Source organism: Manis pentadactyla, chromosome 4 (assembly GCF_030020395.1).
Source record: "Manis pentadactyla isolate mManPen7 chromosome 4, mManPen7.hap1, whole genome shotgun sequence".
NCBI lineage: Eukaryota > Metazoa > Chordata > Mammalia > Pholidota > Manidae > Manis > Manis pentadactyla.
This window is the reverse complement of record NC_080022.1, coordinates 30,635,867-30,651,388: the sequence shown is the minus strand read 5'-3', so window position 1 is coordinate 30,651,388 and position 15,522 is coordinate 30,635,867. Positions and strand designations below refer to the sequence as shown.

Sequence of the window (15,522 nt, the reverse complement as noted above, 5' to 3'; positions counted from 1 at the left end):
TGCTGGTGGGTATGTAAGCTAGTTCAACCATTGTGGAAAGCAGTATGGAGGTTCCTCAAAAAACTCAAAATAGAAATACCATTTGACCCAGGAATTCCACTCCTAGGAATTTACCCTAAGAATGCAGGATTCCAGTTTCAAAAAGACACATGCACCCCTATGTTTATCACAGCACTATTTACAATAGCCAAGAAATGGAAGCAACCTAAGTGTCCATCAGTAGATGAATGGATAAAGAAGATGTGGTACATATACACAATGGAATATTATTCAGCCACAAGAAGAAAACAAATCCTACCATTTGCAACAACATGGATGGAGCTAGAGGGTATTATGCTCAGTGAAATAAGCCAGGCAGAGAAAGACAAGTACCAAATGATTTCATTTATCTGTGGAGTATAAGAACAGAGCAAAAACTGAAGGAACAAAACAGCAGCAGACTCACAGAACCCAAGAATGGACTAACAGTTACGAAAGGGAAAGGGACTGGGGAGGATGGGTGGGAAGGGAGGGATAAAGGGGAAAATGGGACATTACAATTAGCTTACATAATGTAGCGGGGGGGACATGGGAAAGACAGTATACAGAGAAGATAATGAGTCTATAGCATCTTACTATGCTGATGGACAGTGACTGTAATGGGGTATGTGCAGGGGACTTGATAATGGGAGTCTAGTAACCATAATGTTGTTCAAGTAATTGTACATTAATGATACCAAATAAAAAAATTAAAATAAATAAAGCTGAAATGCTTCCCTCTATTTAAGGAATAAAAATGTATAAATGTTAAAAAAAAAACTGCATGGAAGCAATGAATGTCAGGTGGAACACAGTGGGTCTCTTTAATAAAGAAAACAAATGTCAGATGGTCTCCCAGAACAGAGGAAACAAAGATACGAAAATAAAAGAGGAGTTATAGAGGGTGGGATCATGAAAGATGAATTTTAAGAATTCAAAGGAATGGATTCATGATTAATAATAAGATAATAAGTGACAACATGTTGAGTACTTATTCTGTGGCAAGCATTTTGTATGCCCTTCTCATGTGTGAACTCATGTAATCCTCAAACAATGGTGTGGGTACTGTTATCCTCCCAGTTTTGCACATGGGGAAACTGAAACAGATGAGTTAAACAACTTGTACAAGTCCCCGCAGGTGGGAAGTGAGGGAGCTGCCCAGTCCAGGTGGTCCTGCCTCAAAGCCTTTGCTCTGAAGTTCTGTGCTGGACTTCCTTGTGGTACAACATCGAAACCAAATTACTCAGGCTTTTGTTCAAATGTTGTTTGGTGTCTCCTAAGTGCCAGATTCAGTTCTGTTGCTGGGAAAAGATCAAAGAGACAGACTATGTCCCTGCTCAGGCAGAGCTCACATTCTAATATGGAGAGAAAGAAAATCCACGTGTACAGTGGTCCCCCTTATCAACAGGGGATACATTCCAAGACCCCCAGTGGATGCCTGAAACCATGGATGATATCAAATCCTGTATATGCTATGTTCCTGTACACATACATGTACCTATGACTAAGTTCAGTTTATAAATTAGGCACAGTAAGAGGTCAACAATGGTAACTAAAAATAGAACAGCTGTAACAATATACTGTAATAAAGTTATGTGACTGTGGTCTCTCTGTCTCTCAAAACATCTTTACTCACCCTTCTTGTGATGATGGGAGATGATAAAATACCTACTGATGGTGAAGTGAGGGGGCTGACACAGGCACCACGATAGAGCGTTGGGCTCCTGCGGACCTCTGAACAGTACCTCAGGAGCAGGAGCGTCTGCTTCGGGACTGCAGCTGACCGCGGGTAGCTGAAACTGCAGAAAGCAGAACTGTGGATAAGGGGGAGACCACACGAAACAAATGAGAATTTCAACAAAATATGAAGTCCTATGAAGAAGAAAACCGAAAAACAAGGTAGAGAGAACTAGAGATGTGTGTGTGTGGAGGTAGGTGTTACTACTTTAAATGATCAGGGAACACCCTCTGAGGAGATGTTATCACCGGAGCCCAGAATGATGTGGAGTCAGCTGTGCAGAAAATACGGCAGAGGGAACAGCAAGTGCAAAGGCCCTAGGTGGGAATGCACCTTGCCTGTTGGGGGACTAGCGAGGAGGCCATCGTGGCTACAGCAGAGGGAATGACGGGAGATCTGTGAAAGAGAAGGGGCCAGGGACTAGGTCAGGTAGGGCCTACAGGCCATGGTGAAGATTTTGGATTTTGTTCTGATTGTAACTGGAAGGAGTTGAGAGTTTTGTTTTTAGCAGAGAATACAGTCTGACATGTTAAAAGATAAGTCTGGCTGTTCTGTGGAGAATGGACTGTAATGCAATGAGGATGTAGAATGCAGAAGCAGGAAAATGTTTAACTTGATGTTCTGGCGGGAGGAAGGCCTAGAGCTCAGAAGTTTGGGTGGGTTAAAGATTAATTCTAGCTGTCTCCTGCCCTGGGGCATCCCCTTGCTGCCAGCTAATCTAGCTCAATCTTGTGGAAAAGGGGATCAGACATTCCAGCCCCCTTAGAGGTAAATCCCCTGTTCCCTGGGGCCTAGCTGATTAGACCAGTAGAGGACTGAGGCTGAGCCAATCAGACTCCTTCCCAGAACTTAAAATTGCAGCTCAGTTTTTGCTGGATCCCTCTGAACACGGAAACGTTTGGGCATGTTTTACACAAAATAAATATTTGTTGTACGAATGGGTGCGTGACAAAAAGGTCTGCAGAGAGCAAGAAGAGCAGCGGGTGTGGGAGGGGAGCCTGGAAGAGGGGAGAGAAGGGTTCCTGCTACTTCCGGTTCCTGGTTTCCGACCCTCCTGAAGCCAGAGGTGCTTCCTTGGGGTGCTGGATTCCTTTATTTCCTTAATAAAATCCCATTTTTGCTTAAGTAGATTTCTTTTACATGTAACTGAAGGACCCCTGTCCCAGGGTGTGCACATTATGACTCCTGCCCTTCTTGGCCACGTTCTCACCTGTGGCTGGTGGCGCCCCTGCTGCCCACGGCCTCACCAGCATAGATCTTCATTAGCCTGTTTTTGTCTTTTTCTAGTTTTATGGGCCTATAATGTTATCCTTAAGGTAATTGAATTTGCATTATTTTGACTGGTAAGACAGTTACTTTCCTGAGATAACTTTGTATTCATATCTACATGTAAGCTCTTTCTGAGTAGAATCCAGTTTCATACATAACTTACATACTTAATTCAGTTATTTGGTTAATAAACATGTATCTGTTTGTTTTGGTGGATTTATTTTCCACATTCTCTTTCCTTTTTACAGTCTACAGAAGATAAAGTACAAATTCGTTCATCAAACATGCCTTGAATTCCTACTATATTGTCAGCCTTGCATATATAAGATGGGCACGGCAGGGTTCCCCTTGCCTTCTTTGGCCACCCTGTAGAAGTTGTTTCCCCTTGGCCCCCTCTCCTTGGGCCACAAGCCCTCTCAGAGTGCTCTCATCTGCTCAGGCCTCAGCTCCCACCAGTTCTGCAGGGTGAGCAGGCTTTGTTTTATTTCATTTTAGTTTGTTTAATGATACTGTGACTCTTAGCCCATACACTTTTGTAGTCAGTGTTTTTATGTTCAGTTTGACCAGAAACTCCACTGAGGTATTTCTGTCACTTTCAGAAGCACCTTGGTGCTGTCCACTCATATCCTTTGAGTTAAACTGGCTTTCATGCTAAACTACACCTTCAAATGGGCCAGTGGGATGGGGTGGCTCTTCAGGGGCCAAGGAAGCTCACATGGCTTGGCAGAGCTGATCTCTGTGGACCTTCGTTCCACAGGAGCTGAGGAGGCTTCTGCCATCCGCAGAAGGTCTGCCCCCCAGTCCAAAGGAGTATGAGGAGGTTGCTCAGGCTGGGCTGGAAGTGCTCAGCAGCTGCATCTAGGAGACCTCTGACCTCACAGAGAATAGGCTAGCAGAGGAAATCCATTTATCTGGCCACAAGGGTTCCTGCACAGTTTTGGACCAGAGCCTGTGCACACAGATGGCTCCCAAGCTCCATCCTGGCTCCAGACCTAGACTTTTCGCCTGCGTGTCCCACAGGCACTTTAACCTCGGTAAGAGCAAGACTGAACACACTGCTCTCCCACCTTCCCCAAACTGCCCTTCCTCACCAGTCTCAATCCTGGTTATGATGTCCTCACTACCATCACCCATGCCAAAATCCTGGTTATCATCCTCGACTCTTCCCATCATCCCTCCCTTTCCTTCTTTCATAAACTACCAGGTCACCAGGTTTATCATCTGTATCTCCTGCTGTGGACATAATAATGACAAGTTTAGTGACTTAAAACAACATAAGTTTACTATCTGGCAGTTGAGGTCAGAGTTTGAAATGAGTTTTATGAGGCTAAAATCAGTGTCAGCAGGGCTTGCTCCTTCTGGAGGCTGTAGGGGAAAACCCATTCCTTATCTCAGCTTCAAGAAACTGCCCACATTCCTTGGTGTAAGAGCCGCAGCACTTCTCCCTCGGCTCTCCTCCTACCTACTCTGATCTGCCTGCCTCTCCTAAGGAACTTGGGGTTTACATAGGGCCCCCAGATGCCCCGAATGGTCTCCCCATCTTTGGATCCTTAATCACATCTGCTAAGTTCCTTTTGCCATGTCATGATATTCGCAGGTTCCACTCATTAGGATGTGGACATCTTGCACCATCCCACTCGCGTAATATTCCCGGAACTCATCTGTTCCAGTGGTCACGGCCTTCAGGTCACATTGTCTCCCCGTCTAGGCTGTAAACAAAAAAAGGCAACCTACCTGTCTCTGCCTCTGGTCCTGCCTCTCTAACCCACTATCCTATGGCATCTGGTGTGCCTGTCTCTTGCTCACACGTGTTTACTGACTCCCGTACAATGTTAGGAAAAAGCCTCAGCTCCTGAGATGCTGTTCAAGGTCTTCTGTGGTCTCTCTCCTGCTCACTCCTTTAGAGGAAGCTCCACCAACCATGACAGAGTTATTTTCAATACTTCAGGGCCAAATAGTCTGTGTTACAGAGCTTCTGAAGCCGAACTCCTTGGGCTTGAATCCCAGCTCTGGCACTTGCCAGACAGGAATTCTTGAGCCAGTGACCTAATCACTGTGCCCGAGTTTCATCTTTTAAAAAATTCAGCCATCCAAAGGTGGCTGTGATGATTAAACCACTATTTTAAAAGTACATATCCAGTGTTTGGGACACAGCTTTTCCTCCCTCACCCCGTGTCCTTTCATTCCTGTGGATGCTATCTTGAGTGCTCTCTCCACAACCCTGTTTCCCTGGAAGTTCTTACCTATCCCTTCAAGGCTCATCCCAGTACCGCCTCCTCTGCACAGGTCTCCTGGCTTTCTCTTCCCACCATGTGCCAGAACTCCAGGAACTCTGTAGACCTGCATAGAGACCCTATCATGTTGTATTTACCATGATTTGATTATGTGTGTGTGTAGGAGAAAACATCTTGCAATATTAACATTTAGGCTTTTATTTTCCATACTTCCTTGTAAGTGGCCCTTCTCCTGGTCAGTCAGATGCATTCACATTACCTTCATCTTTCTGTAGTGAGAGTGCAAAGAGAAAGGAAAAGAACTATGTTTAGTATTTCAACTTCCAAACCAGGCTTCAGTGTGAACACCCACACGTATAGTTTTGAAAGCCAAAATGGTGTGCTTTGTGGAGAGAAAGGACTTTGAGAACCCAAAGAAGGGGCCCTAAAGGAGGCAGGGTTTAAAGTTTATGCCTAGGTAGTGGACTGAAAGAGCAAAGGAGGGTGACTGTCCCATCCTGCTCACGGGAAAACTGCTTAGGGATCACTTAGGCGGGGAGTGGGGAGAGGAGTTGATCTTGGAAATAGAGTTGTCTGAGATGGAAGCAAAGACATGGAGGGAAGTAGAGTTGGTGTCGAGAGAGTTCCCAGCAGTAGGGCCAGAGTGTGTGTGGGCAGCTCAAGCCCCTACCAGTAGCCATCCAGAGCCCCTGCATCGGCACTGCCATCACCTGGGCCGAGGAGCCGTGGTCGCCATTCGGCTCCTTCCTCGCTGGTGAAGTGCTTATCCGATCAGCTGCCTGCTGTTGCTGTTGATTCTGCCAGCAGAAACTGCCCACCCATGCTGTGCCCGCCCCAAGCCATTTCCCGTGGACACTTGCCTTTCATAACAGCTTCGTGAAAGAAAGGTGGGGGCTTGACACTGAGTGTCAATGGTGGGAGAAGGAAAGTTCCAGCACCTGAACCTGGGAGGAACCGGGCCAAGACAGATGGAGCCTCTGGGAGGGCAGCAAGCACCCTGTATCCCTAGCACGTGGCTGGTGCCTGGTGGATATTTATTATATTGAAAGGATGAATGGAAATCAGTCACCTGTGATGAGGAAGCCAGATACACCTAAACAAATCATTGTGATACAACTTATGTGCTGTCACACAGGGCTGTGGAAGGCGCTGAGTAAACTGAAGAGGAAAAGCGTGCAGAGCCGCAGGGGCTTCCTGCCCCGGCTCCAGAGCGCCGTGGGAGTAGACGGCGGCTCGTGGGAATGAATGTCTGCCTGACCTGTGCCTCTGTCTGTGGGCCCAGGACTGGGTCTCTGGCACTCCTCTCAGCTGTAGTTGACGGGCTCTTAGTGCCTGACCCCCGTTGGGCAGTGGGTTCTTCCTCCCATGATTTTGCTTTGGGATCTAGAGGTGCCACTTCATTTCTGCTGGCCACCTGACCTGAGGACTCAGTGCTGGCTGTGTTTGGCCACGTATTCAGAGAGGTGGGGATGGTGAGGCCCAGCGAAGGGGAGAAGCTTCCTGGATGCTCAATGGCTTTTAAGATAGTGGTTCTCATTCCTGATGAGGCCTGGTTCCCCCTTCTCTAGGGTTCCATGTGATACCTCTGAAAGCTTTTATTAAATTCCTCTCCTGCTTAAGCTTGACTGAGTGGTCTGTTCTGTGCAACCAAGAGCTTGACTGATGCTACTCATTGATGTCACCATCATGACCTCAGCAAACACTGCCACAGCTCTTAACAATGTCTCAGACTTTGAGCTTTATGTGTAGTGACTTGTTAAATCCTCACAACATTCCTATGAGGTAGGTACAACTATCGGCCCGAGTTTTCAGATGAAGAAACAGACACAGAGAGTTAAGTAACCTGCCATGGTCACGCAGGTAGTAAGTAGTGGAGCTGGGATTCCAATCTAGACAGCCCATCCCCAACACTGCACTTGTATCATATTTTGCTGAGCAAAAGTTTGTGTTTTTTAATCCATTCACCCGGGAGAATGTAGTTCTAAGTGCCAAACCCCATGAGGAGCCCTAAGTGAGTCTTTTCTCCTGAAACGAGGCTGGGTGAGCTGGGAGCCGCCCAGTTGTGTGCTCCACAGCTCCGGCTTCTCACTTTGCCGGGCCTGGCAGAGGAAGCGCGGCAAGGAGCTGCTGAACCAGGTACAGGGCTTGGCGGCAAAGCTGCTTGTGCGGCGGGAGACCAGAGCCGCACCCTGGCACCTGGCAGGCAGCCCAGCCATACTGTTGAGAAAATACCTGTAACAAAGGCGTCCTCCCGCCAGGACTGGCCGCCTGTCCTTTGCCACCAGCTCCTCAGCTGAGGAATCCGACCCCTGAGCCAGGCCGGTTTGGGTCTTCACATGGCCTCAGGAGGTGTGGAGACACTTCCCTGGCTGCCCCAGGTGCAGGCTCATTTCCACCTGGGGTCTCTGCTGCCTGGACTTCCTGTGACTGCCACCCTCTCCCATGGTGTCCAGGGCAGGGGGCTTCACAGCACTGGGGCCTGGAATCCCTCCAGCCAGGAGGTCGGGCTTGCCAGATGTGTGTCTGGTGAATAACCAAAGGCCCTGCAAAGGAATTTGAGCTTAGTCAACAACTGGCACTTGGGGGAAGTGAATCTGGACCTGGGGTCTGGGAGAATGAAAAGTGGAGAAGACTTGGCCCCTGAGGGTGATGGTGTGGTTCTCCTCGGATGTATGTGAGCAAAGCTCCTCATGGGGGAGATCTGGCCTTCTGAGGGGGTGGCCAGCCTATGACCAGTTCCTTCCTCCTTCCCTCTGTCATGTGAGCAAGACTGCATGGGCATGGATCTGGATGGCCCGGGAACCCCAGGCCCAACTCCCAGCCCCTGGCCAGAAACAAGCCTTACCTTCCCATCAGGGCCACTCCCAGCCAGTGTGGTGCCTCTGATGACTCAGAAAAAGCTGTTTCTTCCAGGGGAACACAGCCCCCCGCAGGGCTCAGTGGAGCTGGGCTTAACCCCCACTTGCTTCTTATCTACATGACCTTGTGAAGACCCAGCCTGTTCAGGGCAGTGCCTGTTAGGGTCATCCGCAACTGCAACCCTGGGCCCCTGGCTCCCAGGCCAAACCCTGTCCCCCTGTCCTGGACAAAAGGTCACTCCAGAGGTGGCTCCTCTTCACTGGCCCAAACCAGCTTTAGACAGCACAGCAAGGAATCACGAGGGGTTCCTGAGAAGTAGCTCCCAACGCCATTGGTGGGAACCTTTTTCCAGGAGGAACCCTATGCTTTGGAGAAGCCAGATGTGGGAGTACCCAGCTCTGTGAGTACCCCTGAGATGTGGGTATTCTGAGGCTATTCTGAAGGCGGAATGCTGTCCAGGGGGCGCTCTGACCTCAAGTGTGATTCTGTATGGAAGATAAGCCCTGGCCCGGCAGGGACGGCTCTGAACCTGTACCCTCGGGCCTGACTTTCTGCTCCCCCAGCTCACTGCTCCAGGCTCAGACCCAGGGAGCCTGTAACCCTGGGCTTGGCCAGTCTCAGGTTTCTGTTTGCTCCCGTCCCTGTTACTCATCTCAGCACCCAGAGCCAGGCTCAGAGTGTGTCCTGCACAAATACTTAGTCAGATGGGTGAATTAAAAAACTGTCCAAAGGAAGAGGCCCTCCGGAGGCAGGTGTGGGCGCCAGGGCCTAAGTCCCGGGAGCCCCAGCCCCATCACCCCCAGGCCTCTCTCAGCCTCACTTCCTCTTCCGTAGAACCGATGTAAATGACACCTGCTCCCCTGTTTGCCGGGAAAACTGCTATTAATAATAAAATAGCAACAATATACAGCCACCACTCTGGAGAACTTCCTCTGTGCTCAATCCTCACAATAGTGCTGTGACGGGGGCGCTCTCCCCACTTTACAAAGACGCTCGCAGTGACCTAGCGATGATGCGCAGAGCTCAGGAAACGGCAGCTGTATCCTTTCTGTGCGCGGGCCAGGGTGGGTTGAGGGGAGCCACGGGTGTCCGCGGAGATCACAGCTGGGGTCAGAGCCCCGGCCACAGTCCAGAACCCACGCCCATCACGTCTCCCCGGGCGCTCCCAGGGTCGGAGCTGCTGGGCGGCTGAGTGCTGGGCGCCGGCCCCACTTCTGCGCCTGATCGGCTCTGCCTTCTGGGTGGGTGTGGGTCGCTATCCCTCCCTAGCCCTGTGTATTCTTTTATGAAGTATGAAATCGGGGTCAGATCCCTTGCTCACCAAGATCTCTCTCTCACCACAAAGGCTGAGAGGTGAGGAAGACAGGGAGCCTGTGTCTGGATTCCTGGCTTCTCTCTGCCCCCTGGTGGACGCCAGCAGCCTAGCGTCCCGGGGGAAATCCTGGTACAGGGACTCCCTGGGGACTTGGGGACTAGCTGTGTGGCCTCTCCCAAGGATCATACCCCTCAGGGCCCCAGTCCCCATCTGTTAAATGGGGATAATAATAGTACAAACATCATCAGGATGTTGTGAGGATTAAGTGCAATCACCAGTATGTAACACTCCTAATGAGCCACACACAGAATGTGTCCAGTAGAGGTTAATCATCCCCCCCACCTCCTCCCTTACCTCCACCACCGATCAGTCACTACATCCTGCTGATTCTCAGTCCTCTAGCATCCCCTTCACCCCCTAGACCCGTTAGGCCTCACCATCTCTCTCCTGGGCTCCACCAACGGCTTCACCACTGCCCCACCGCACCCCACCCCTCCAGCCCCCCTGTGCCTCCTCTCAGTGACCAGTCTGCCCCTGCCACGAGGCCAGACCTGCAAAGGCCCCAGCTCAGACACCTGTCCATGCCTCTCGACCCAGCCATCAGGGACCCTGCCCACCCCTGCAGCCTCAGTCAACCTGTGCCTTTATGTTCCCTATATTCTGACCACATGAGCTCCTGGCAGCCCTTTGCCTGGGCCCAGGGGTCCTGCCTCCCAGGTGAGTCCATTGAAAGGTTACTTCACCTGCCTTTGCTTTTCCCTTCCTCTCCTCTGCTGTTGCCCAAACCACTCTCTAGAGCTCAGTTTCCTTATCGGCCAAATTGGTCTGTTGTGATGATGAGAAGAGATAATACACCGACTACTTGGTCTGCAGTGGCCACCAAGGGAAGCCAGGTGCCTACAGCTGGGAAGGAGGGTCTGTCTTCAGTGTTATCAGTGGGGAGTCCCATCTGCAGCTTCAAGGCGAGGCATGGCGTGCGATGAGAGCTCCGAGGCCCCACAGCAGCCTCAGACCCCAGCAGGGCATGCTCTGAACAGGCAGTATAGCCTTGGCCTCTGGGTACAGCACAGAGCTTGGTTGGCCCCTCATTGTGATCTCACCCTGCTGGCCTGCTGCAGGACCAGGTGGAGAAGAGGCCCCAGGGAGCAGCCCTGACCCTGATATAACAGGAAGACACCTTCCAACCCTCTGTCAGGGCTGGGGCAGAAAGTAGCGGGGGCACTCAGCAGTCCTGCAGGTCACTTGGAGAAACTGAGGTTGGGATTAGGAAAAATAGGCTCCTTAGGGTTATATGAAGCATGCATCAATTCAACAAGTAATATACTCACAACATCCAAGAAACCATGTATAGACTGATGTACTTTTAGAAGTCTCCCTGCTACCCATTACCAGATTCTGTATCTCTATTTCTTTATCTACCTCATTCATCTGCTGTAAGAAATCGATTTTATTAGTTTCCCATGTACCGTTCATTGAATAAATACAACCAAATATGAACACATATTTGTATTCATTCACACCCTCTTTTACTCAGAGGAAGGCATACTATGCTCTGCACTTAACAATGTATTTTGTAGCTTAATCCACAGAGATCTTTCTTATTCTTTTACCAGCAGTGTAGTATTCCATCATAGGGATACCATGGGTTATTTAGCCAGTGTCTTTCTTACTAATGGACACTTGGGTTGTTTTCAGACTTTTGCTACCACAGGCAATACTGTAATGAAAACCTTACCTACACAGGGTGATGACTGTGCAAGAAGATCAAGAGTACGGCTCTACCAGTTGTTAAAATATGGAAATACTTTTAGTGTTTGGTAAATGATATAATTGCAACTGTAACAGTTGATAAACTTAACTAATGATATGAATTCTGCTATAAACTCTTTATTCAAACTGGTTGTAGGATATCAGGACTTGTTGACTGGGCCTCCTGCCATACAGGCATCTGGGCCATTGGGAGCATTAATACTTATTAATAATAATATTATTATATTAATTATAAATAATACATAAACTAAAATAAATAATAAGATATTATTAAAATAATATTAATACTAACTAAAGCCTTAGCTTATGCCAGATGAGTGATGTGACTGTATGATCATATTGAGCACTCTGTATTTTACAAGAATCACAAGTTTTTCATTATCCTCTAATTATCTAGTTTCTATCACTTGCAAATATTTTAAGTTTTCACTGAACTTTTATTGGTTCATTTTAATCCTTGTTAAGTAGGATGAATGCAGTGATGTGCTATCTATAAATCTAAGATTTATAGCTAAACATTAAAACAAACACCAAAATTATGAGATAAAAAATTTTGGGTGTTTCTTAATATTTCTTTTAAATATCTTATATATGAATCTTCCTTCCCTGGGAGGAAGGGAAATGAAGAAATAAATAGCAATAATGATCAATTGCAGCCTGGAATATCTTTTATTAGTGTGCTAAAATCTGAAGAGTGTAGAATATTTATTAGCATGCAAGGATCAATACAAAGTAAGACAAATAATTTGTATTTCTGGAATTAAAAAAACAAATTTATAGACTTCAGCTTTTGATGGGCTGGGTAATTCTGGTCAATCCCTTTCCTGAGAACAACTAGAAAATCTGGACAAAATCATTTAAAAATCATTCTACTTAACAGCTGTGACGGGTTTAAAATGCATCCATTTATTCATTGGCACTCCTCTTTTTAAGAGGCAAAGCCCAATTCCTCCTCCCTTGAGTGTGGGTTAGACTTGGTGACCTGTTTCTAATGAATTAAGTAGTGTCAGGACATGGCTGGGGCATTAAAGAGATTGTGGTTTCCTTCTTGGTTTCCCTCCTGGATCACTCCCTGCAGGAGAAGCCAGCTGCCATGTTATGAGGACACCCAAGCATCGCTGTGGGGAGGTCTGCAAGGTGAAGGAACTGAGGCCTCCTGGCAACAACCAGCACTATCTTGCCAGATGTGAGCATGCTGTCTTGGAAGGGGACCCTCCAGGCCCAACTAAGCTTTCAGATGACTGCAGCCCCAGCTGACAGCTTTCCTGCAGCCTCATGAGAAACCCTGCCCTGGAACCACCCAGCTAAGCCATTTCTGGATCCTGACTCTCAGAAACTGTGTAAGATAATAAATGTTTATTATTTCAAGCTGCTAAGTTTAGTAGTACTTTGTTACTCAGTAATCGATAACTAACATGAAGGCAGTGGACTGCTAACAAGGTAGTGAAGAATTAGCAACTAGGCCAAGACTCCTGGGAATGTAGAGGCTCAGGGAGGTGGGCCTTATGTTTGGGGCTGCTTTTCCACTGGGGAGGGGGAGCTGAGTAGTAGTACTTCTGCAGATTTGCAGGGTAGGTGGAACAGGATTTGGAGTCAAGGACCGTTAAGGAGGATTTCATGGTGAACCCCCCTCACTCTGAGTTAGTACCCTGAAAGGCTAAACTCTAGAAGTATGTAAGGATGATTGGGAAGTAGATAGTTCCTCACAAAGAATGTATCTTAGCCCTGTACCATCATGATACCTGAAATTGTATTAAGGTGATTCTAGATTGCAAGTTCCTCTAAATGCTGGGCAGAAGCAAAAGGAAGTCCTCTCTGGACTTCTTCTCTGGAGGAAGATAGCACTACTCTTGGTGTGAAACTGTTTCTACAAGGAATTTTGCTAATATAATGCTCAGCATATGCATGTGCACACACACACACACACAAACACATGAGTTAACATGAATAAAACCAGATAACAAGAACAAAAGCAGGTAAGAAAAATGGACCCTCTGAGGCTTCAGATATTAGAGTTATAGACCTAGACCTTTAAGCAACTTCCTATATCCAAAGATATAAAAGGCAAGCTTAAATTCCAGCAGAGAACTGTAAACTATAAAGAGAATCAAAAGGAAAGTGTTATGGGTTAAACTGTGTCCCCTCAAAAGATATGTTGCAGTCCTAACCCCCAGCACCTCAAAATGTGACCTTATTTGAAAATAGGATTACTATAGATGTAATTAGTTAAGTTTGGATGAGGTCTGATTGGAGTAGCATGGGCCCCTAATCCAATACAACCGGTGTCCTCATAGATGATGTGAAGACACACAGGGAAGAGAATGCCATGTAACGACAGAGGCAGAGATTGGAGTAATGCATCAGTGAGCTAAAGAATGCCAAGGATGGCCAGGAACAGATTCTCCCCAGAGCCTCCAGAAGGAACTAACACTGCTGACACCTTAATTTCAGACTTAATAGCCTCTAAAACTGTAAGCAAAGATTTCCACTGTTTTAATCCACCCAGTTTTGGTATAATTCCTGCAGCCCTGAGAAATGAATACAGAGAGCACAAAGTTGAAAGATATAGACATTAAAAGTAAAAATGCAGTAGATGAGAATTAGTGAACTGGAAGATTGATAAGCTAAGTATCCAAGTTGAGAAGGTAGTAAAATAGCAAACCCTTCCCAAAAGAGAAAGGAAATTAGGAACATAAAATAATGAAATAAAAGCAAACATGAAAGAAAAGATCAACAAAAACCAAAAGATGGTACTTTGAAAAAAGCATGAATGAAGTGACAAACCCTTGTCATGTCTGATCAAGAAAAGAAAGAGGGCACCAAAAAGGAATGTCAGAAGTGAAGATAAAAATAACACTACAGATCCTACAGACAATGGTAACTCCTACCTTGCGTATGGAACTGTAAATGGGTACAACCTCTCTAGAAATTGGGTGTTTACTGAGGTTGAAATTATGTATATTCTGTGACCCAAAACTTCATTCTTAGGTATATATGGACACCTTAGGAAAAAAACCCTCAAATATCTATGGACATTAGAATGGATAAATAGTTGGAATACTATGCAGCAACAAAAACACACAAACTACTGTTTTATGCAACGGCATGAGTAGCATATCTCGCAAAACTACTGTTGACTGAAAGAAGCCAGACCCAAATGAATGTATGCTGTGTGATTCCATTTATATAAAGTTCAAAAATAGGCAAAAAAATATTTGATATTCAGAGTTAGAGAAATCAACAAGGGATGGAGAAGAAATTATCCTTAATACTAGCAAAAGCAGGAAACTGGTATCACTCCTAATTCTGAAGGAGCAAGAGAAAGAGAATTTATGGAACCCTACATAGTGATGACACCTGGATGATGCGGCCTTAGAAGGAGAAATGCAGCCATGGCCAGACAGGGATGGATTTGGAGGAATAAATACCCTGACCTCTTTCTCCTCCCATCTTCCAGGCATGTCTGTCACTGCCATCCCTTGGTCAAACACTGTCAGAAGCCAGATGGTAAGGAAGTCCAATTTCTGCAGTCTATAAAGGCTGGCTTCCAGGAACACAAAGCAGAGTGGAGAAGAATGAAAATGGATCTGGATGAGAAAACAGAATATCAGTGCAGTATTAAATTTGAAAGAAAAATTAGTAGATTGTTTAATAAAGTCTATGAAAACTGTAGTATTTTTTTATTTGATGAGCAACATTGTGGTTACTAGATTTCCCCCCATTATCAAGTCCCCACCACATACCCCATTATAGTCATTATCCATCAGCGTAGTAAGATGCTATAGAGTCACTACTTGTCTTCTCTGTGCTATACTGCCTTCCCCGTGCCCCTCCCACCACATTATATGTGCTAATCGTAATGCCCCTTATTCCCCTTATCTCTCCCTTCCCACCCACCCTCCCCAGTCCCTTTCCCTTTGGTAACTGTTAGTCCATTCTTGGGTTCTGTGATTCTGCTGCTATTTTCTTCCTTCAGTTTTTGCTTTGTTCTTATACTCCACAGATAAGTGAAATCATTTGGTACTTGTCTTTCTCTGCCTGGCTTATTTCACTGAGCATAATACCCTCTAGCTCCATCCATGTTGTTGCAAATGGTAGGATTTGTTTTCTTCTTATGGCTGAATAATATTCCATTGTGTATATGTACCACATCTTTATCCATTCATCTACTGATGGACATTTAGGTTGCTTCCATTTCTTGGCTATTGTAAATAGGGCTGTGATAAATATAGGAGTGCATATGTCTTTTTCAAATTGGGCTCCTGCACTCTTAGGGTAAATTCCTAGGAGTAGAATTCCTGGGTCAAATAAAAATGTAG

The 15,522-nt window shown here is 46.6% G+C and overlaps 1 protein-coding gene across 2 annotated transcripts in view; it reads left to right on the top strand.

Annotated features, from left to right (window-relative positions):
- TRIT1 (tRNA isopentenyltransferase 1) overlaps window positions 1-14,875 on the top strand; it is a 69,319-nt gene extending 54,444 nt beyond the window's left edge. For both annotated transcript variants that reach the window (XM_057500051.1, XM_057500054.1), the window contains 2 exons: window positions 12,282-12,543; window positions 14,661-14,875. In XM_057500051.1, the coding sequence (XP_057356034.1) occupies window positions 12,282-12,460 (179 nt within the window). In that variant the 3' untranslated portion in view covers window positions 12,461-12,543; window positions 14,661-14,875. The remainder of the gene's footprint in view (window positions 1-12,281; window positions 12,544-14,660) is intronic.
- Window positions 14,876-15,522: the final 647 nt, after the last annotated feature.